This window comes from Triturus cristatus, chromosome 6, assembly GCF_964204655.1.
Source record: "Triturus cristatus chromosome 6, aTriCri1.1, whole genome shotgun sequence".
In the NCBI taxonomy this organism is placed as follows: domain Eukaryota; kingdom Metazoa; phylum Chordata; class Amphibia; order Caudata; family Salamandridae; genus Triturus; species Triturus cristatus.
The window spans coordinates 1,890,255,770-1,890,278,797 of NC_140589.1; the positions used below are offsets into that span (position 1 = coordinate 1,890,255,770).

The 23,028-nt window shown below is 44.1% G+C and overlaps 1 protein-coding gene across 7 annotated transcripts in view; it reads right to left on the reverse strand.

Moving 5' to 3' along the window:
- The window catches only part of LOC146822318 (uncharacterized), a 389,625-nt gene that overhangs the window by 119,701 nt on the left and 246,896 nt on the right, over positions 1-23,028 (reverse strand). Inside the window, exon 9 of one of the 7 annotated variants that reach the window (XM_085613398.1) lies at positions 17,888-18,984. The exons of the other annotated variants lie outside the window; for them this stretch is intronic. Within the exon in view, the coding sequence (XP_085469524.1) occupies positions 18,104-18,984 (881 nt within the window). The 3' untranslated portion in view covers positions 17,888-18,103. Of the gene's footprint in view, positions 1-17,887; positions 18,985-23,028 lie in introns of those variants that run through there. 7 annotated transcript variants of the gene reach the window in all.

Below are 23,028 nucleotides of genomic sequence, written 5' to 3' on the forward strand. Positions count from 1 at the left end.
ACTGGTAGACATTTTAGTTTAAGAGTGCTTGGTCTGAAGCAGCACAGACTCAGAATCTTAAACATAACCCCATGGTTTGGGGTTACATTTAATAATAAGGATATTTTTTGTTTACCGAAATGACCCCTTTTTGAAACATTAGATTAATGGAAGACAGAGGAGAAAATTATAATGATGTAATCTATACCTTGCAGTTTGCTTGCAGCTCTTTTACAGTTATTAGCTTACTGTTCCAGGTTAGGATTTTAACATCTACACTGTTAGTAAGAAAAGGATCTCTCTGACAAAATTACTGACCTATTTAAACTATATGCAGTTTCGGATCTACATGGTACACATTCTTTGCAGCAGGCATATTAGCCCTCTGTGCTACCATAAAATGAGTTAAAACATCCATTAGACAAAACTCCTTCTCTCTCCAGGAAGAACATTAATCACCGTAGTTATCTTGACATTTTTATTGTATGAAAATTGCAGGAGGCCAGCAATGCAGCAGCAGGTGCTTTTAAAAAACCATAAAATACTTCCAAGCACGGCGCCCCCTCGAAGAGTCAGAACCTGGTGCGGTGGCACCGGTCGCACCGCCCTAAAGCCGGCCCTGCTCCTACACTTCTTGAACTATGCTGGTGAAGGGCCATACTACGAAATGTGGTGCTCTCCGGATACTTCTGTGTTAAACAAATGTGGAAAAAAAGCATGCATTAGAACTCCTCTAGTCTTCGTATGCTAACCAGTATGAAGAACAATCTACATACTTAGTCGAACAAACGGTGAATTTTTATATTTACAAATGTATAAAATCACAATTGCTATTTCTTCTCTGTAGTGTTATTTTTCCACAATTGTTTTTTTGTTCTATGAAAAAACAGAGGTTTTAAGTAGAAATTGTTCCAATCTCAGATGCTTGTAAAGCTTTTGCACTACACTAGGAAGCTAAATGAAATACATCTTCATCACAGTTTTGTCACAAGGACCCGGCTCAAACCCCTCCCACCACTACCTCCACAATGGTTACTATAGAGATTAAACCCTTAGACATCCTAGCGCTGCAAACGTTTCTGAGCACGTGTCAAAGTTGCCAGGTTAAGACTTGACAAGTCTGAAGTTCTGTACAACAGCGCAAACTCTCACACTGCCACATACAGCTCTCATCTGGCCCACTCTTATAAAAATGCAACGAGGGCGAACAATGGCGGACCCAACAGTCTGGCCTTGGCAAGAGTAAGGTTCTGTTTTTTAATGCATTTTAGCAAACATATGCAACATGCACAAAGAATGGTTAACATATAATACAGCTGTGCATGTGATCAGGCAAAATGTGAAGCCTAGAGTGGGTCATGAGTCTCCTCCCCTCAACGCTAGGAATAAATACCATATTATACTTTACGCGTCTGAATATATGGTTGGTTTATACCACAGCATTTTTTATGTTTTTATTTTAAAATGAATGTAACCAAAACAGGATGCAAAGTATTACATTTGTGCAGTAAGTTACACATTACACTGAAGAAGTCTTGCTACTAGGAGGGATGTTTCCCTCCTAGTAACAGGATGCAAAGTATTACATTTGTGCAGTAAGTTACACATTACACTGAAGAAGTCTTGCTACTAGGAGGGATGTTTCCCTCCTAGTAACAGGATGCAAACTCTTACATTTGTGCAGTAAGTTACACATTACACTGAAGAAGTCTTGCTACTAGGAGGAATGTTTCCCTCCTAGTAACAGGATGCAAACTCTTACATTTGTGCAGTAAGTTACACATTACACTGAAGAAGTCTTGCTACTAGGAGGGATGTTTCCCTCCTAGTAACAGGATGCAAACTATTACATTTGTGCAGTAAGTTACACATTACACTGAAGAAGTCTTGCTACTAGGAGGGGTGTTTCCCTCCTAGTAACAGGATGCAAAGTATTACATTTGTGCAGTAAGTTACACATTACACTGAAGAAGTCTTGCTACTAGGAGGGATGTTTCCCTCCTAGTAACAGGATGCAAACTCTTACATTTGTGCAGTAAGTTACACATTACACTGAAGACGTCTTGCTACTAGGAGGGATGTTTCCCTGTATTAACAAATTGATGATGCAATCAGAGGCAGGAACGTGTTTTTCTCATGTGTATTTGTAATGTAGTAATAAACTTGGGTCTGAGCTTTGCGCCATAGTTAACTTTAAATGTGTTTTTATTAGTACAGTTGGGCTAAATAACACGTTTTGTTTGGCCACATTTATTTACGTTGCGATGACAAACATTTATGTTTATGTATTTTTATTACAAGTTTTTGGGAAAAGCAGGAGAGATCTTGCATGGTATTAGCATTATTTTCATGATCTGGAGGTAAGCACATTAGATACTGCAGGAGAGCACAGGAACCAGCCAGGCTTCAACTGATTTGTTCAATGATCCCATTCACACTTTTCTTTTGCTCGTTTGAGCAGTCTTTAGCAAAATTCAAAACCCAAAATGCGGATAACTTGTTATAAAAAACTTCCATTGGGTGATTGTGATCTTGGAGAATACAAACGTATTATCGAATTCTAATTTGGAGAATCGGTTTCTCTCAATTTCAAAGATAATCACATTCATAAAACGTTAGAATCCAATTCAGTGAAAGCTTTTTAGCTGTAAATTGCATTTTACAAGCTGGCAATTCTTGAAGGCATTCATTCTCCTTTGTAAACTGCACTATTCCCTTCCCCAACTATTTGTATTTTCCTCATCTTTTAAAACACATTCTCTCCAGCTCACCTGCATGTACTTCTTTTTTGTTTGAGGCAGGTCAGTCATCAAATTCCTATCTGCTTCTGCCGTGTGTCCACTACTTTTGTTCTTTTGCTCCTGATTTGCTTCCTGAATTTTTTCCGGCTGTCCCTCCAATACTTACATTTTAACTAGAGACGCCGCCCCTCAAGTGTATGGCTTTTGTCACTACCCTGCCTTTTCTCCTAAGCAATTTACTTTTGTTTCTTACCTTTTTTTTTTTTTTTTTTTTTTTTTTTTTTTAAAGTGTTTCTGAATTCCTTGTTTTATACAAACTGTTTGGTGGTTTAGTGTGCACGTAACATTTTTTTCATAATCTTCTGGTCCACTGGGTTTCTTCTTTTTTTGCCATTTTTGATTATACTAGAAGTTACATTTCTCATAAAAACTTTTGAAGGTTTTAGATTTGTATTTATTGTTTTCTTATAACTGTTCTCTATATTAAATGACATATTATACACTTCTAATGTCTTCAAAGGGTTTAAGTAACAACTGCGACTATTTGCAAATTCAACCTAACTCGCTTTACAAAACGCCAACAAATGAAATGTTGATTTGACAAGGCTGAGAATAAAACTCACGACCTGCATATCACAGATTCTGGAATTCAATTTTTAATTTGGGGAGTCACCCTGTAGCCTGATATGTCTCGACTGCTAGTTGTACTCTGCACAAAAGTGCTTACATTTTAAGTTTTGTGACCCTTTATGTGGTTAACTTGTGAAATGTAGTCACTGTGCAGTTGTGTCTCGCTTAGGGGTGGTGTTCACGCCTTGTGCCATTTCTGGTGGTTTGCATGGTTTGGAGTGTTTAGGCAGACCTATATTTTCCTATATGATTCGGGGAGAGGGGGCTGGCTATAGGGTGGTAAATAGTTATTGGTTATCTGGATGGTGGTAAGGGAAAGGGTAGGCGTTTGGTTGTGTAATTGTACTTTGCAGTTGTGTGCTTTTATGTATTGAGCACTTAGATGGAGTTTCCGCTTTCCTTTCAGGTAGATGTGTCAAAGCTGTTCGTGAAGATACATTTGTGTATTGCCAGTTGTGCAATGTACGTATGTATGGTGTCCTGTCGCACATGGAAACCATACGTTTCAATAGCATTGTCTGTTGTGTTTGTTTGCATGCTCTGTAAGAAGCGGTGTGTTCTGTCACTTGCCCTTTGTTTCATTTCTTGGCTATCCCTTCTCCTGGCTTGGGGCACATGATGCAGTGCTTCCTCTGAAGGAGGGTTCTACATCAGTTAGACCAAGCTCTACTTGCCACAAGGAAGTGAAATCACAACTGAACAAGAATGTAGCCTGACTACAAGTATTTCTTGCATGCTGCATCCTTTGATGAAACAGTGAGGCTTTAAGACGCTTGCAGCCTTTCCACAGCTATTTAGGAGGACCAGGCACTAGCCATAGGAAAGGAGCAGTATAGTAGCCAACAATTAGTATACTCTCACATCTTCACCATCACAAAGTTTGGAGAATACACAAACCTTGCTCATAACAGAAAACAGAAATCTTTGATAGGTTCAGCCAATTATTTTCAGAATTTTACACATCTTGAGGGAAGCAGGAGAGTTTTTTGTGCTGTGGATAGACCAATTCTCAAGTATGATGGAGCATGCAGAGGTGTCCCAGCATGAAGGTCAACATAATGAAGATGCAAGTTTTTGCTTCAATGCATATTTTCATATTCAAACCCAAGCAGCTCCAGAAATCATGATATGAACCTTGACTCCATATTGCAAAGAAAGCTAGCTACACGGCTTACTTCGGTACATACGCAATCTAGCGAACCGCCTATGAAAGCCTTACAGAGAAAATAAGAAACAAAGACCAATTTGCTAATAGATGGTTCCAGTCTGTATTTCACAGCAAGAACACCACAAAGGCAAGGAGTGTGTCCCGGAGTAACGGCAGAGGTAAAAATTAATTCAAGCATTGCATCTATCGCCTATGCCTTTCTACATTTCATCGAGTACATTTGTGCTAGATCCCACAGAAGCTTTAAATTTAACAGTGGAAACAGAAGCTAGCCTACAAGTGGTGTCCGCCTACGCCACAGTGAAAGTCAGTAATCCCTGCAGTACATCTCACACAACAATCAATTGTATACTACACGTCTCATCCTAAAGAGACCTCGGACTGCGGCCAAAAGCATGCTTTCTTCAACACCATCCAAAGGTATGGACTCTGAACTCTCTTTGGTAACAATCTTGTTGGTGGATATTCTATCTGACCACAGATTCCTCACACTGTGATTATCCCCAAGGCTTCACAGTGAATCCAGAGACTTTAAAAGCAGTTCTCCTGCGTGCTGGTAAGTGGTATAATGTAGTTATGCATCAACGACATTCCGGAAGTGACAAGTAGAGCCACATATAACTGCCACCAATGCACACAGACGTCCACTGTTTTCTATGCTGTCTGCGCCCTCAGACACGAGCCTGTCAGCAGATTGGCATTATCAGTGTGCAGATCTCAAAATGTGGGATATTTTTAAATGTTTATAGAGTCCAGTTCACAGAACAGGGAGACAGGAGGGTTGGTGAGAAATCTGCGGTTAGTTAGAAAATCCTCCAGAAGGAATATGCTACTTACCAGTATGCATCTGTTCTTGGCATGTAGAGCTGCAGAGTCACACACGGAGGATAAGATCGCCATCTGGTGTTGGGCTCGGATGATTGCAGGTTGTTGTCGTCTTCGGAAGAAGCCTTTGGTCACGAGGTTGGTGACTCCTCCCCTGGACAACAGTGCGCATGGATATCCACTCCATCGTCAGATTATTTTTTCGCCATGAAGGGAAAAGATGGAGTGTATAGGAATGAAAGAAGGATGTCCATGTGTAATGTCTAAGTAAGACAGATGCTGGAACAGATACAGGTCCCGGGGAGGCGGGCGGGCGTGTGCGACTCTGCAGCTCTACATGCCAAGAACAGATGCATACTGGTAAGTAGCATATTCCGTTCGAGGCATATGAGCTGCAGATCACACACTGAGGATAGATTGTATAGCAGTGCTTCCCCTTAGCGGTGGTCGCCTGTATCCGTTGCAGCAGTTTGAAATAAAGTTTTTAGGACAGCCTGGCCCACTGAGGCCTGTTGTTTGGCTTGCACATCAACACAGTAGTGTTTAGTGAAGGTATGCGTGGTAGACCACGTGGCTGCCTTGCAAATGTCTTCTAGGGGAATGTTACCCAAGAAGGCCATAGAAGCCCCTATTTTACGCGTGGAGTGCGCCCTAGGGGGAACTGTAAGTGTACGTTTAGCCATTTGGATGCATTTAACTATCCACCGGGCTATACCGGATTTGGAGATGGGATTGCCTTTATGTGGTGGTGCGAAAGCAACAAAGAGTTGTTTTGTCTTTCGAAAAGGTTTCGTCCTGTCGATGTAATAAAGCAAGGCTCTTTTGACATCTAAGGTGTGTAGGGCCCTTTCAGCTACGGAGTCTGGGTTTGGGAAAAAGACTGGTAGCTCTACTGATTGGTTAAGGTGGAAAGGGGAAATCACTTTTGGGAGAAATTTAGGGTTTGTCCTAAGAACCACTTTGTTACGGTGTAGTTGTAAGAAAGGTTCCTCTAGTGTAAGGGCTTGTATTTCACTTACTCTTCGTAGGGAAGTGATTGCGACAAGGAAAGCTACCTTCCATGTTAGGAATTGTAATTCACATTTGTGCATAGGTTCAAATTGGGGACCCATAAGTCTTGTTAGAACCACATTGAGATTCCACACTGGGGAAGGTGGTAATCTTGGGGGAAGAATTCTTTTGAGACCTTCCATAAACGCTTTGATGGCTGGTACCTTAAAAAGGGACAGGTGTTGCCTATTTTGTAAGTAGGCTGCTAAGGCTGCTAGGTGTAAACGTATAGAGGAATACGCTAGATTGCATCTTTGCAAATGTAGTAGATAGCAAATGATGTTTTGGATGGAAGCATCTAATGGGTGTATGTCATTATTAGCGCAGTAGATTGCAAATCGTTTCCATTTCGCGGCATAACACGCTCTAGTAGTAGGTCGCCTGGCTTCCTTTATGATATTCATACAGTCTGGAGGGAGATTGAGGTATCCGAACTCTAAGACCTCAGGAGCCAGATCGCTAGATTCAGTGTTTGAGGATCTGGGTGTCTGATTTCTCCATGGTTCTGGGTTAATAGATCCGGGGAGAGGCGTAGCCTTTGATGTGGAACTAAAGATAGTTCCAGAAGTGTGGTGAACCACGGTTGACGTGCCCAAGTGGGAGCTACTAGTATTAGTGTTAGCGACTGTTGTTTCAGTTTGCGTACCACAAATGGAACTAGTGGGAGAGGCGGAAAAGCGTACGCAAATCTGCCTGACCAGTTCATCCATAGGGCATTGCCCTTCGACTGTGGGTGTGGAAACCTGGCGGCGAAGGTTGGGCATTTTGTGTTTTCGGGAGAGGCGAACAGGTCTATGTCTGGTTGTCCCCATTTTTGGAAGAAGGGGAGTAGAACCTTGGGGTGTAATTCCCATTCGTGGATCTGCTGTGTGTGGCGACTCAGGAGGTCGGCCACCTGATTGTGGATCCCTGGGAGATGTTCTGCTAACAGGTAGATGTTTTGGGGAATTGCCCATCTCCAGATTTGCTGTGCCAGTTGGGACAGTTGGAGAGAATGTGTCCCTCCCTGTTTCTGTATATAATACATTGTCATCATGTTGTCTGTGCGTATGAGGACAGTTTTGTTCTTTAGGTGTACCTGAAAGGATTTTAGTGCTAGGAACACTGCTAAGAGTTCCAGGTGGTTGATGTGGAGCAGTTTTTGTTGACTGGTCCATCTGCCCTGAGTGGTATGGTGAAGGAGGTGGGCTCCCCACCCCGTGAGAGATGCGTCGGTAGTTAGCACAACTTGTGGAAGAGGCTCTAAGAACGGTCGCCCTTTGGACAGGTTGATGGTGTTCCACCATTTCAGTGAGCGAAGTGAGCGACTGTCCACCAACACCAGATCGGTAAGTTGTCCGTGAGCTTGGTTCCACTGTTGTGCTAGACATTCCTGTAAGGGACGCATTTGAAGTCGTGCGTGTGGGACTATGGAGATGCATGACGCCATCATGCCTAGGAGCTGCATGAACACTCTTGCTGGAAGAGATGGATGAGTTTGAAATTGAGAGATGAGATTTTGTATACTGGCTATCCTGGCAGTGCTGGGATAAGCAATGGCTTTGGATGTATCTATGGTTGCTCCTAGATACTGATGTAAGTGGGAAGGTTGTAGATGGGATTTGGGGTAGTTGATAGTGAATCCCAAATTGTGGAGAGTTTGAATCGTGTGATGTGTGGAGAACGCATTTTTGGTGAGTATTGGCTTTTATGAGCCAATCGTCCAGATAGGGGAAGACATGGATCTGTTGTCTTCTGAGGTGCGCTGCCACGACTGCTAAGCACTTGGTGAACACTCTGGGTGCTGTTGTTACTCCGAATCGGAGAACTGTAAATTGATAGTGTTGCCCATCTACCACAAATCGTAGATATTTTCTGTGAGCGGGATGCATAGGGATGTGAAAGTACGCGTCCTTGAGGTCCAATGTGGCAAGGAAGTCTCTCTGTTGTAAAAGTGGGAGGACTTGTTGGAGGGTGGTCATATGAAAATGATCCGAATGTATATACTGGTTTAGTAGTCTGAGATCCAGTATGGGCCTTAATGTTTTGTCCTTTTTGGGAATGAGGAAGTATAGAGAATACACCCCTGTTCCCTGATGTTGGAGAGGGACTGGTTCTATCGCATGTTTTTGTAACAGGGATTGAACTTCTTGTTTGAGGAGAGAGAGATGATGTGAGGACATTGGACATTGTTTGGGTGGTATGTTTGGGGGGATTGTATGAGTTCGAGGCAGTAGCCAGACTGGATAATTTGTCTTACCCACCTGTCTGTGGTGATGGAAGTCCAGACAGGTAGGAATTGTTGGAGCCGCCCCCCGACTGGAGTGGAATGGTCTGGGGGGAGTGGTGGCAAGTCACTGTTTAGTGGCTGGGGAGGTGCGGGTGTTATTGTTGTTTCCCCGCCCTCGACCTTTGTTATTGTTTCCCCGATAACCTCCACGGAAATATCCTCTGTTAGGGGATGTTTGTCCCGAATTTTTAAAGGTGGAAGTGGTCTCAGTTCCCGTGTTTTTGGAGCCTCCTCTATAAAAAGAGCGACAAAAGGAACCCCGGTTTTGAGGAGACTGCAGTGCTCCCATAGACTTGGCAGTTTCAGTATCCTTTTTCATTTTCTCCAATGCAGTATCCACTGCAGGGCCAAATAACTGCTCTTGGTTGAAAGGTTGAGCCAGAATTGCGGTTTGAACCTCCGGTTTAAAACCGGAAATACGGAGCCAGGCATGTCGTCTGAGTAAGACGCTAGTATTGACCGCCCTAGAAGCAGTATCTGCCGCATCTAAGGCGCATTTAATTGAGGCATTAGATATTAATTTGCCTTCTTGGATGAGGTCAGAGGCCTGGGACTTAAAGGGTTCAGGCAGATGTTGCATAAGGTCCTCAAGTTGGTCATAATGCGCCCTATCATACCGGGCTAACAGGGCCTGGGTATTCGCAATACGCCAATGGTTAGCCGCTTGCGCGGCGACCCGTTTGCCTGAGGCCTCTAAAAGCTTAGACTCCTTGTCTGGGGGAGGCGTTTCTCCAGTTGTCTGAGTTAACGCGCTTCCTGGCATTTGATACGACCAAGGAGTCTAAAGGGAGCTGGGCTTTAATGTATGCAGGGTCCTGCGGGGCTGGTCGCTACTTTTTTTCGATGCGTGGGTTGAGAACCCGAGCTCGAACAGGGTCTTTAAAGACTTCAGTAGCATGCTTTATAACCCCTTTGATCATGGGCAGTATGTGAACAGTTTTTTTGTGACTGCTCAAAAGTATCGAGGAGAAAGACCTCTTCAAGGGCGTCTGTGTGCATTGTGACGCCGTGGAATGTTGCTGCCCTATTTATAAGTTGGCCAAACCCTAAGTGGTCATCAGGAGGGGAGGGCTTGGAGGGGTAGGTAGTGGGGTCAGGCATGTCAGGTATTGGATAAGACCAGTCATCTACGGGTGCTGTGCCTGGGAACGTAAAAGGGTCGTTTGGATCAACAGGATCATTAAATAAATCAGGGTCCGCCCCTCCCCCCAAGTCATCATTATCATCCTGTGGAGGAGGTGAATGATAGAGAGATGGTAAAGGTAAAGGAGAAGGAGAAGGAGGAGGAGGGGGGGGACGGGTTAGGAGGTAATAAAGGAGAGGAAGGACGAAGTGGTGAAGTAGCACAGTCCTTCTTCCGTATGGGAGCTGGAGGTGGTGTGATGTCCAGCTTCCGTTTCTTGTATGGGACGGCAGTCACATGTCCGGTTTCGGGATTGATGTAGATCCGCTTTTGAGTAGGATCTGGGCGAAAAAGTTCATCTGGCTCCGAAGGCGGTGGTGGTGATGACCGTTTCGGGTCTTTATGAACTTTTTTCGGTGTGGACGGAGTTTTCGGTACCGATGGATTTTTCGGTGCCGACAGAGGTTTCGGCGTCGATGGATTTTTCGGCGTCGGTGGATTCTTCGGTGCCGATGGTTTTTTCGGTGCCGAAGGAAATTTCGGTGCCGAGGGACTTTTAGGCATCGATGTCGAAGAACGTTTCGGCGCCGGTGGAGACTTCGGTGCCGAGGAACGTTTCGGTGCCGAAGGAGATTTCGGTCTTGGAGCCTGTTTCGGTGCCGACAGTGGAGTTTTCGGTGCCGAAGGTGTTATAGGCACAATCACATGAGGTTTGCTCGAGCCCGAGCCACCTACAGGCTTAGATGTCTTCGGAGCCGGGCCCGAGGGCGGGGCTTCTGAAGAGGATTTCCGGTCTCGACTGGGCCCAGCTAGCGGAGTCTTGACCAATGTCTTTTTGGATGGGGCAGGGGGGTTGGTACTCACACGCTGCCCTGGAGTGATGAGGTCATCGGAATCGTCGGCCTCGGACACGATCGAGATCTTCGGTGTCATCTTCAGGAACATCCTGAGCAAAGATGTCCTCCGGTTCTGGAGCTGGTTTGGCCATAATATGGCGTCGAGCTCTTCAGTCCCGGAGGGTCTTCTTGGAATGGAAAGCGGAACAAGCTGGACAGGTCGATTTGTTGTGTTCCGGCGACAGGCAGAGGTTACAAACCTCGTGGTGATCACTGTGGGGGAACTTCGCTCCACACCGGGGGCATTTCTTGAAGGGTGTCCTGTCCATCAGCCGCTTCCGGAACCGGTCCGAGATGATTTCGATGTCGATTGAAAGAAGATTGAAGAATTAAATCGATTGCTGAAAGTTTTCTGCTGGCGGAAAAAAGTTCATCCGAACCCAATGGCGGAAAAAAACAATCTGACGATGGAGTGGATGCCCATGCGCACTGTTGTCCAGGGGAGGAGTCACCAACCTCGTGACCAAAGGCTTCTTCCGAAGACGACAACAACCTGCAATCATCCGAGCCCAACACCAGATGGCGATCTTATCCTCAGTGTGTGATCTGCAGCTCCTATGCCTCGAACACCTTGTTACCAAAAGGTAGGTAAAATGAACTTCTGATGGATACTCCTAATCGCAGATTTTCCACATCGTGAATAAATACCACAAAAGTACCTCCCAAGGTGGTGGATCGATGAACTGGCTCATACCAAAAGGTCCTGCTGGACATAGTGAGCAAAATGTCCCTATCAATGGATCTGACTGTCGAGACAGTAGTGCTTCATGAACATGCATACGAATGCCCACATAGCGACTTGACAGATGTCCAGGAAAAGCCTCCTCGTGCTAACACAGTGACAGCATCGTTGGCCCTGTTCGAATGAGCCCACAAACCTCCTAGTGGCGGTTTCTTACACAGAGCATAGCAGATCTTTATGCAGAGACGAACCCATTGAGAGAGGGTCTGTTTTTGCACTGCATTGCCTTTCTATGCTCCAGAAAACCCTAAAAAGAGCTGATCATCCACTTGATGTTCTGCTCCAGGGGAAAAGGAACAAATCAAAACCGCATTGTACTGAATCCAGAAATGATCGAATAAACAGGAGTGCCTACAAAGGAGTCAGGTGTGACTTTGGCACATTGATCATGAAGCCCAACTATGTTAAGAGGCTTGCTGTCTTCTGGAGGAGATTGACAACTGCCTGGGGCAAGCCCACTTTCAGCAGACAGTCGTCGAGGTAGGATAAGACTGGTACCCCGGACTTCTGAAGCTGTGCTAAGACCACCACCTTCACTTTCTGGAACACCACAGGGGTAGCAGTGAGCCAAAAGATAGCACTGTAAACTGAAAATGCTCCTGGTCCAATGTGAACCGCAGGTAGCGCCTCTGTCCTGCAGGAAGAGAAGGTGGAAACGAACATCCTGCAGGTCCAAATCTACCATCCAGTCTCTAGTATCCAGGTCAGGCAGGACCTGATCTAGTGTGAGCATCTTGAATGTGTCCTTCCGCAGGAAGGCATTGAAAGGATAAAGATGTAAAATAGGATGAAGGCCTTAATTCTTCTTTGGGACAAGAAGTAGCATGAGTAACACCCAGTTCTTATATCCAGGGCTGGAACCCTTTCTGTGGCCACTTTGGCCAAAAGGGCATAAACTTCCGGTTGCAAGATGGACACATGGTCAGCTACCCTGATGGCAGTGAAAGGTGAAGCGTGGTAAAGGGAGGAAATAGCACCAATAGACAGTTTGGATGACCGACTTGTCTAAAGTGATGGGCTGCCACCCTTGGAGGATATATCAGAGCCTGCCTCAGGGGGTGACTGTGTCAGCAAGGGCACACTAAAGTGGTTTTGTGGCTTCTAAAGGGGTAGGGGACTGAGCAGCATGTCATTTCCTGCTGTGCAGAATGTTGTCTCTGAGAAACACAGCCCTGGCCACAAAAGGGCTGAACGGCCTCATCGGCTAGATGAGGAGTCTGGCGTTGATAGAATAGAAAACCTTCACAATAGACATGGGGAGAGCAAAATTGCTGTGGAAGCACAAAGGACAAGAAATGTGCTTTGGCACTGCCCTTACTGAACAGCTCAAAGGCGGAATCTGCTTTTTCACCGAAGTGGTGAGATACGTCAAATGGCATGTCCATTAAGGATGCCTGGACATCCCCGGAGAAGCCTGCAGACCTCATCCACACGTGGTGCTGAAGGGCTACACCAGAGCCTATTGCTCAGCCTGAGCTGGTGGTTGTGTCCAATTAAGAGAAAATTACCTAGTTTGTCACATTGCGATTGTCCGGAAATAGCTTGGGTGAGGTATGGCCATAAGTCCTTCAAAACAGCTAGAAAACTTTGCTGTTGTATCCCAAATGGCATGAGAATAGCAGCCCCATATGAAGACTGGCATTCACAGGTCTAATGGTTAGGCTGGTGGATGGGGAAGAAAAAGAAAAAAAAGAACCGTTTTGCAAATGTCTTTTTATTAGGAAACCAATTTAGTGGAGTAGTAGGAAAATCAATACAAAAGGAAATGGTGCAGGAGATGGTGCTAACCCCAAAGGCAGCATTGAAGCGCTTGCCAACCCTGATGCATGTCCAAGAGCCACAGAGTGCTTCAAGGGTGGACCAGTGGCAGGAGTCTAAATGAAGGTCTGTTAGAAATGGGGGTCTCTAGTTGGCAATGGCTGGCCACTGTCCAAGTAGGGACCCTTCTTCCTAAGTCAGAGTAAGCGGGCTACACCCTTTGATAACCCCTGCTCAACCCTGTGGTAATGTAGCACAAGCAGCTAGGCTTATCTCAGAGGCAGTGTGTAAAGCATTTATGACCATACACAGTAACACAGTGAAGAACACTACAAAGGGACACCACACAAGTAGTTATAAAAAATAAGTATCTTTATATATAGACTTAACACAAGACCAATAACAGTAAAAATCCACAATACTAGGAAAATAGGGTTACTCTTAAAATGCTGCAAAAATAGTTCAAAGTGTGCAAAGAGGAGTTCAGTTCAAGGCAGTGGTCTCTGCAACCCTTTTACTCACAAACTACCTGGATTCTGTAGCAAAGCAACCAAAATGTTGCTAAGGAGTTGTAGCGATGATTTTCCTCACACGTGACCAGCGATGCGTTGAATCCTTGCACAAGGGAGGATGATGCGCTGATCTGTGTGCAGGACAAAGCGACAAACTTCTCCACGCTAAGCCGGCGATGCGTTGAAATCCTTGCCGCAAAGGGAGGATGATGCGCCGAGCCTTTTGCATGTGCGATCTTGTTGCAATGAAAAGAAATGCGCCCCGCGAGGGAGCGACGATCCTAATGCGATGCGCTGAAAATGGCGAACGCTAGGCGTCCGCGCTGCAATGTCGTGAAGCGATGAACTCGATGCGATGATCCTTGGTTAGCAAGCACTTGAGGGCCCGCAAACATGCGATGCGATAATCTTCGGGTTAGCGAGCATTTGGCAGCCCGCAAACGTGTGATGCGATGATCTCCGGTAGCGAGCACTCAGCGGCAGCAGCGCGGTGAATTTCCTTACGCTCTTCAGCTGCGGCGGCTCGCTAACAGGCGTTAGCGATGATTTTCAGAACTCTCTTCTCCACAGTAGCACTAGAGGCCCTGGAACTCACAGGAGCCTCACCTGCAGATAGAAATCCTCGCTGGGAGGACACAGGAGGCTGGTGGTGGAGTCTGATGTGCCTGAGACTCCAGCAGGAGGCTAGCTCTCTTCTAGCCCTGGGGTGATTGCTGTAGCAAAAATAATAGTTCCTTCAAAGTCCTTTTCCTCTTCTTCAAAGTCCAGTAGTAACCACTGCAGGCCAGTCCAAGAAACAGCACACAAGCACAAGGACAGTCCTCTCCTGCAGATTCCTTCAGTTACACAGACAGAGGTTCTTCTTGTTGTCCAGGAGCAATACAAATTGTAGGGGTTTCAGCACAGATATTTATAAGCCAAAAGTCTTTGTTCTCAAAAGCTACAAGTGACTGAACCCAGCCAGAACCAGTTCTGCCCAGTCCTGGAGCACTTTGTTTACCAGGCTGCATCCTTCCTTTCAGAAAGAGGGGGTCTGCCATCAGACGCACCACAGGAGGTGGAGCCAGCATTGTGGAGGGAAGGCACAGCCCTATTCAGGTCCCAGGTGCAACTCCTCCCACCCATCTAGATGCAGATCTCTCTATTCACCACTGGGACACCTCACCCGGTCTCCTGGAATTCCCAAGCCCTGTCACTCCAAAACCAGACAGCCAATACACACAACAGCAGAGCACTCTGGAAGGCTTAGGCAAGAAAATACCTACTTTCTAAAAGTGGTATTTTCAAACAGAATATAAAAATAAAGTTCACTAAAAGTGTTTTTAATATTCTGAGCTCAGGCATACTAAATTCGGCTTTCTACCATGTTCTTTGGGTCATTTAGGACTATAGAATGTAATAGTCAAACCTCCCATTCTGGCCTATGGAGAACAGGTAGCCTTACAGTAGTGAAAAAACGAAATTGAGTGTAATTCACTACCAGGACATGCTACACACATCAGAGCATGTCCTACCTTACACATACAATGCATCCTACCATAGGGGTGGCTTACATGATGCCAAGGGAAGGTTCAGGGGCTGGGAAGTGGGTGCACTTCACAGCCAAGATGGCAGTTCTATACTGCACACAGACACTGCAGTGGCAGGTCTGAGACACACTTTACAAGCTGCTTTGTGGGTGGCGCAAACCAGCGCTGCAGGCCCGCCAGCAGCATTTGGTTTACCAGCCCTGGGCACGCACAGGCCACGCTACTAGGTACTAACAGGTAAACCAAATAAGCCAATCATGGATATACCAATTCACATGTCATTTACAAAAGGGAGAGCATATGCACTTTAGCACTGATCAGCAGTGGTAAAGTGCCCAGAGTCATAAAGCCAACAAAAACAGGTTAGGAAAAATCCAGGAGGAAGGCAAAAAGATTAGGGATGACCCTGCAAAAAGAGCCATTTCCAACACGGTCCCTGAGGATGCTTGAGGCTCAAAGGCACACTAGAAGGAGCCCGTAACATGACTAATATATGCAGCATGGACTTTCTGAAAGCCTCTACTTTCTACAATCTCACTGGCAGACCTAGGCACTCGAGGTGGGCCAGGATCAAACTCAGAATTGGCTCCAATGGACATCAGGTGCAAGCTCAGGAGAGACATGGACACCCCGCACCCACTCTGGAGTCTGAGAGTGGCAGATTACTGCTTGGACTTCTTTTGTTCTTCTTGGGCTCACCCGAAACCTTTGATTGCAACAATGATCTGCCATTGTTTCTTTACTGGAACAGCATGTAGTAACTTCTCGCTGACAAATGGGCAGCTGTTGGTGCTTTTTCTGTATGCACGACCAAAGATATTTTTCTATTGTGTACAACACTGCCCTGATCCTTGTCCAGACTGCTGCACGGACAAGAGTGACAGCCGGTTATCCTATGCTATACAAAGTTGATACATTGTGATGTTTACTGTATTGCTACTTTAAATGCCAAAATTTAAAAACACATTGACCTGCCATGGGAATGGGATCACCTGGAGCCATAAAGTTAAACCTTGGTCCCGTATGGCCTTGGAGTTAATCTGGCACAACAAACTAAATTCATGAGGGTCAATCAGATGCATCTGTTTGCGACATTCTCTACATGGAATAAAACCTCTTGTTTTAGGAGGTGACATTTTCCCTTGCACACTGGGTAATTTTACTAAACGGTTTAGTCAAAAAACGAACAAAAAAATAGAAGTAGTTCCAGATCCATGTGTAGAGTCATAGAAAGAAAGCAATGAAAGTAATGACATCAGAACGCAAGCATGGCGCTTATATGTGGCTGTGCTCACCACTTCAGGACCGCAGCGATGTCAGCATGGATCCACATGATGCATCCTACAAGTGAACAGGAAGACTGCATTTAAAGTTCTGCTCCCAGTGTCCCGTCACAAGTGGAGGTATCTGTGGTTAGAAGCATCCACCAGAAACTTATGTTCAATCCATTCTTTCTATAGATTCTGTCAAGTAGTACAAATAGAATCCCTGTAAGTCCAGACCTTCCATTCATGCTACACCATAATTTGCTGCATACAAAAGAAGGAAAGCTCAGGATCCTCAAATGACATCTGGTTACTGACGAAACAAACAGAAATCTCTGGACTACTCTTTCCCATTCAAGGACCTCCCAACTACGGATGCATAATGTTAAAAAAAAAAAAAAGCAATCACAGAAGGAAAAGCATCCCACCAATGAAGAACAATGATCTTTCATAGCAGAAAAAAAAACATCCCACCACTGAAGAACAATGAACTTGCATAGCAGATATACTTGAAGACTAATCTGTACTGCCGCAAGACGACAAGTTGTTCTGAACAACACATCCTTGCTAATATGCAAACAAATACAGGATCGGATAGTATGGAGAAATGGCAAACTGAATAGTGGAATTTCACGTTAGAGGGGTCATCAAAAACATGTTATCTGGTCACACACATACAAACGTAATACATTTAAAACATTTAAAAGTTCTGTATTTTTATGGCTGTGAAGCTCGCTCCACATAGCCTGAAAAGGATGTGTACTTTTCCACTTTCACTACTTGACTAGTGCTTTCAAATTAGGCATAAGGGGATAATCAAAAAAACTCGCACAAGAAAATGGGAAAGGGTACAACATCTTTCACCGGTTGATTATGTACCTGATCAACGCTATGAAAGCCACTAGAATTCATAAATACGCTTGGCCTGCAGGATATCTTGAACACTCAGCATTTATGTATAGAAGAGCAGCATTCTACTTCTGATGGGCGTAATCTTGCAATATTTTAGACTGGTTGGGAATTTTGGGGTAAAAATGTGCAGTTTGCTGCAAAACATGAAGGTGTCCCTTTGTGAGTATACATTACAGTACACCATCACATTATGAAATTCTCAGGCCATCAGGAGAAACTGCATTTCTTCCAACATTTCTGGGAAACTAGAGTGACATGCTGGTCTTGTTTTAATAAGACAAATCAATAACAAGCAGACATATGGCAAAGCAGAAATGGAAGCAGTAGTGCCGAGATGGTGTCGGAAGTCATTATTTTCTGTGTTTGATGTAAATATTCTGTTTATCCGACAGCAGCCTGACCACAAATAACACTTTTGCTGCAAGATGGCTACTTTTCCACAATCAGCTCTTATCTAGATGCCAATAAGCCCAGCACAGAGAGGAGGCATTACTTCAATCACAAACGTTTATTGAAACGGTATTACACAATTCATGGGTAAGTGCATCCAAGAGATGGGAAAATTAGCTGATCCAAACAAGATCTGCCTGTGCCTTTGGTAGGGTCGAAGACCACTTCTTTCCAAGGGCTCTCAGATCTTTGCAGTATGCAGACTGACTGGCAGCATGAGTCCTTTTTAATGAGTTGAATCTTGTTTTAAAGATTCAATCAATCATTCTCCTCTCGCTTTTCCTTTGCCTTTCGGTGTACCTATGGTGAGATTTTTGATGTCCTATGAGACTTGTTTTCTGCCTGAAGCTTTTCCCACAGTCAGGGCATGGGAATGGCTTCTCCCCGGTGTGAGTCCTTTGATGAACAGTAAGGTGGGAATTAACGCTGAACGTCTTATCACATTCCAGACACCTATAGGGTCTTTCCCCTGTGTGGATCCTCAGGTGAACCTTTAAGTGATAGGACTTCGTAAAACCTTTCCCACACACAATACATAGATATGGCCGCTCTCCTGTGTGGATTCTTTGGTGAACCTTAAGGTGTGCGTTTTTAATGAAGGACTTGGCACAAGCCAGACATTTGTAAGGCCTCTCTCCTGTGTGGATTCTTTTGTGAATTCTAAGCTTGTATGAGTTTGAGAAGCTTTTTGCACACTCATCACATTTGTACATGGCTTCTCCAGCACGCATCTTGTGAATAGAACTGGAATACTCTTGGTGCCCAGGGATTCTCATGCACTCCGTACCTGTCCCGTATTCACTTATTGAGTGGCTCATTTGGTGTCTCATCAAGCGGTCCTTCTCAATGAAGCACTTGCCACACACAGGGCATAGGTACAATGTCTCTCTCGGGTGGAAAGGAGAAACGGTCTGCTCACCCGAATCATATTCGTATTCCAAGGATCCATTCAGAAGGTATTGTGAAGGGCAGCTCTTTCTACTCACTGCTCTCTGCTGCTGGTGCCAGGACTCCTGTTCATCAAAATAGGGGGACATGTCGTTGGTGGTTTCCCCTAAGGAGGTATCATGCGGAGAGATTCTTTCAATCAATTCTTCGGGGTTTCTTACTGGGTCTATTGTCATGGGCCCAAAATCTACAAGATTAAAAGGAGACTCGTGTCACCACGGACATTATATTCTAATGAGAAATACAAGACAAACAGAGCCTCAGGTGGCCTCCCTCTCCAAAGGACGTTATCATATGTGCTACTAAAGACACTCAGAGGATCGCAGGGAGACTTCCACGGGCTCAGGGAATAGACGCGCTTCCTCTTGGGCATATCATTTCAGAGTCTTATTTACACAAGGGGCGTAAAGACTGACCGAATATGAAATACTTAAAATTATAATGCCATATTTTCAAAGGGGGTAGAATTCCTCCAAGTTTAAAAAAATCAATCTTTGTATTGGAGTAAAACCATATTAGCTTTAATCCGGTCAAAATTGCTGATGTAGATTTGATCAAATAGTTTACTAAGAAACTTTGCTCTCAAAATATTTTACATCAATAATTACATATAAAACATTTTATATCAATAGTAATAACTATTTACAATACTCTGGATTCTAAAGTTTGCAAAATGAGACTAGACCAGCAAATCAGATGCATACAAATGGTGTACGGACCACACATTTACAGTGCTACTGACAGCCGCAAGTGTTCCTCAATTCAAATAATCATACAGCAGTGTGACTCCCTTCCCTAAAGTAACAAGGCACAAGCTTTAGGTTGTTCAAGGATGAGCATATAATATTAAGTGATTCCAAACAATTATATCACAAAGTAGGTAGTAGGTGGACGCAATGCGTTTGTTGGTATATTTGCCAATCCACTTGTAATTTAGGCCATGAGAATACAGCTTTTGATTATTTTATTGCAATAGACTTCCCCCTAAACTTGAAAATTAATCCACTGGAATAGCAAAAAGTCAGGTTTAAGAGATACCGAGAGCAGCATCATAATGGCTCAGTGGAACTTTGGAAAAGAAATACTTAAAGAGGGTGGATCTCCTCTATCACAGGTTTTTAACATCGTCTTCAATATGTAGTCCCTTAGCCACAAGATCAACATTTTGTATATCTGTGCACGCATGGGGTGCTTCCAAGCATTAACGTGAAAGCCAATTGGGAGTCACAAACTGAATATTCACCATATGACCAGCATTCTACCTGTCCTCCTAAACATTTAAAATAAGACTTATGTAGAGGCCATTCACTAGGGGTGGGGGGGCGGGGTGGATTGGGGAAGAGGATCCATAACCATGAATATACTCTCCTGAAAACTAAAACCCACTGGCCGGCATTTAAAAGAGAAGAAAAGGAAATGGAACCTCTGCAAACTCAACTGGAGAGGACTTGTGGTAATACCATAATACCAAGGGGGTTTCTCACAATACTTTTTAAACAGTTTTACTTCAAACTACCTCTTGGTGAGTGTCTAACTTTCAGATGACTCTTCTAATAGGTTGCCGGTATATGAGAAAAGATGAATTTATTAAATGAAAATTACATTATGCATATGTCATTACTCACATTCCTCCCTTTCTGGGTTACAATCTAATTGTATGTATATAAAAACTTTAAAAACAATTTTAAATAAAAAGTTGACGCAGCGTTTCGGTGTTAGTTCTATATTTTCACCTTCATCAGGACAAACTTTTCATAAAATCTAAACATACAGAACAAAAGTTAAGCAACCTAGCATGTACTGTGTAACTCAGCAGTCATTAAATACTGGGACATCGATTTTGCGCCTCTATTTCTTAATTTATGGCGTTCTGAACTAAATCCCTAAAACACATTTCTGACAGGCTATATATCCTCTACTCTTTGCTTTTGAGGCAATGATTTACTAATTCCTCGAGGGAGGGGTGAGAGTTGGGGGAATGGGTGGCACAGGCTGTGCAATTGACGATAGCTGCGGGTTGACTTGGCGGGGGACTACTTGGTGTTAACTTTGGAAGGGGTTACATAACGGGTCTACTGTATGAAGGAGTGGGGATATGCCAGGAGAAGGGCGCTGCGGGAGTGGGGGCCTCATGTGTTAGCAATCTCTCCTACTTGACATTAGTTGGCTCTGTAGAAGGACAGACACTAGAAACACTGCAAAGCTTTGATGTATAACTGCAAATATTGTATACATACCTGTACTGTGGATGCTACCCGAGTAAAATGTGACATGATTGTTGATGATGATACGGTTTGAAAAACTAATGAAAAGAAATTTTAAAAAATTAAAAAAAAGATTTACTCATTCCTCACACTAGGGATAATATTAGCTTCCTAAAAATAATTTTTCACAAGATTAGCTCTAACATGGTCATAGGACAGGTAGATTGTGTTAATCTTGTGAAAAATTATTTTTAGGAAGCTTCCGCAAGAAGAAGGAAAGAAAGATTAGATGAAAAGGTTATGAAAGACATCAGCAGAAAAGTAAAAGCTGTTTCCATTAGTATAGACGCACTTGTCTTGAGTTGAGGATCAATATATGAATGTTTTTAAAACCTAGCCAAGAAAGTGACAGATATCCATGCTCGCTTCAGTCTTTCTGCAGAGAACACTAGCTGAAAGAAAATAACTCACATAATCGAAGGCTGTAATCAGAAAGTTTGCTACCACTTAAGTGATACATTTTTATCGGTCTACAAGCTGTTAAAATGTTGATAAGATTGGAAAGGATGCTGGAGCTCTCAAATTGTTTGGATGAATGAATGCATAAAAAAGAAAAATTGTATAGTGCAATCTACGAATCCAAATGGTGTTCTGACTCGGAGAGGTTCAGGCTAAACATTTCCAGACTTCTATGAGCCGAGGATGCCAGGTTTGGAGCTTTTTTTCAGGAAGACAGAGGATTATCAATATTAAACATGTTGATTGGCAGAGAGTTCCAATGTTTTAGTACCAAAAATGAAAGAACCTTTGGAGAGCTCGTAGTCCTTGGTCTACTAGCACCAAAGCAAGGGTCTGCGGAATTGTGGTTGGATTCAATGTGGGCTACTGAGCCCTTAATAAGGTAGCCAAAACCGATGCCCATCCAGTGCCAAGACTAGGTGAGCTTGTGGACCGGTTAAGGGCTGCAAAGTACTTGCGCGCCTTGCATCAGACCTGTGGATACTGGCAAATCACCAAATGTTAAAGGAGAAGACAGCATTTTCTATGCCAGAGGGGCTGCGCCAGTTTAAGGTGATGCCCTTTGGGTTGTAGAATGCCAATGGCGGTTTTCAGCACCTGGTAAACCATGTTCTCACAGGAGTAAAAGAGTTGTGGGGCCTATTTGGATGATTTTGTGGTATTCTACAAATCAATGAGGGACCACATGAGGCACCTTCGGCAGGTGTTGGCAAGGATACAGGAGGAAAAACTGACCATCAAGACAACAAAGTGTCAGGTGAGGAAGTCCTCTGTAGTCTACCTTGGGCATAAGGTGAGATATGGGAAGAAACCCATGCCAAGTTTCAGTCTGTGATGGATTGGGAAGTGCCTACTACCGAGACAGAGGAGGGTCTTTTCAAGACTCATCAGGTATTACAGTAATTATGTGGCAAACTATGTCAGTACAGTCGCCCCATTGACTGCTTTGACCTTTAAAAAGCAGCCCAGGGAAAAAAACAGACTGGAGAGCATCAGAAAGCATGTGAGGAACTAAAGAAGGCACCATGCACTGCACTGGTACGGAGAGCACCTGACTTCCGTCAGCCTTTTATTGTACACATGGATACCTCGAACAAAGGAGTTGGGAGCTGTGTTAGCTCAACTGGATGAAAAAGATAGAGAGCATCCGGTAGCCTTCATTAGTAAATTACTACCCAGACAGCAGAATTGGACGGCTACTGAGAAGGAGTGCTTTTCCATTGTCTCGACCTAGCAGAAGTTCTGACCATATTTGTTAGCCACTAAGTTTGCGGGAAAAACTGATAAGACAATTAAATGGTTGATGGCTATGAAAGGAGAGAATTCCAAGTTGTTGATATGGTCTAATTCTTTGCACGGGTTAAACATTTTACTGGAGCGCAGAGCCAGACTAAGCCACAGGAATGCTGATGACTTTCCTGGCGGTTTTACCGATATGACCAACCAACTTATCCAGGTGAGGAGTTGGTTCAGGGCGTTCTGATCTGGGAGGGTTGTCTGTTGAGATG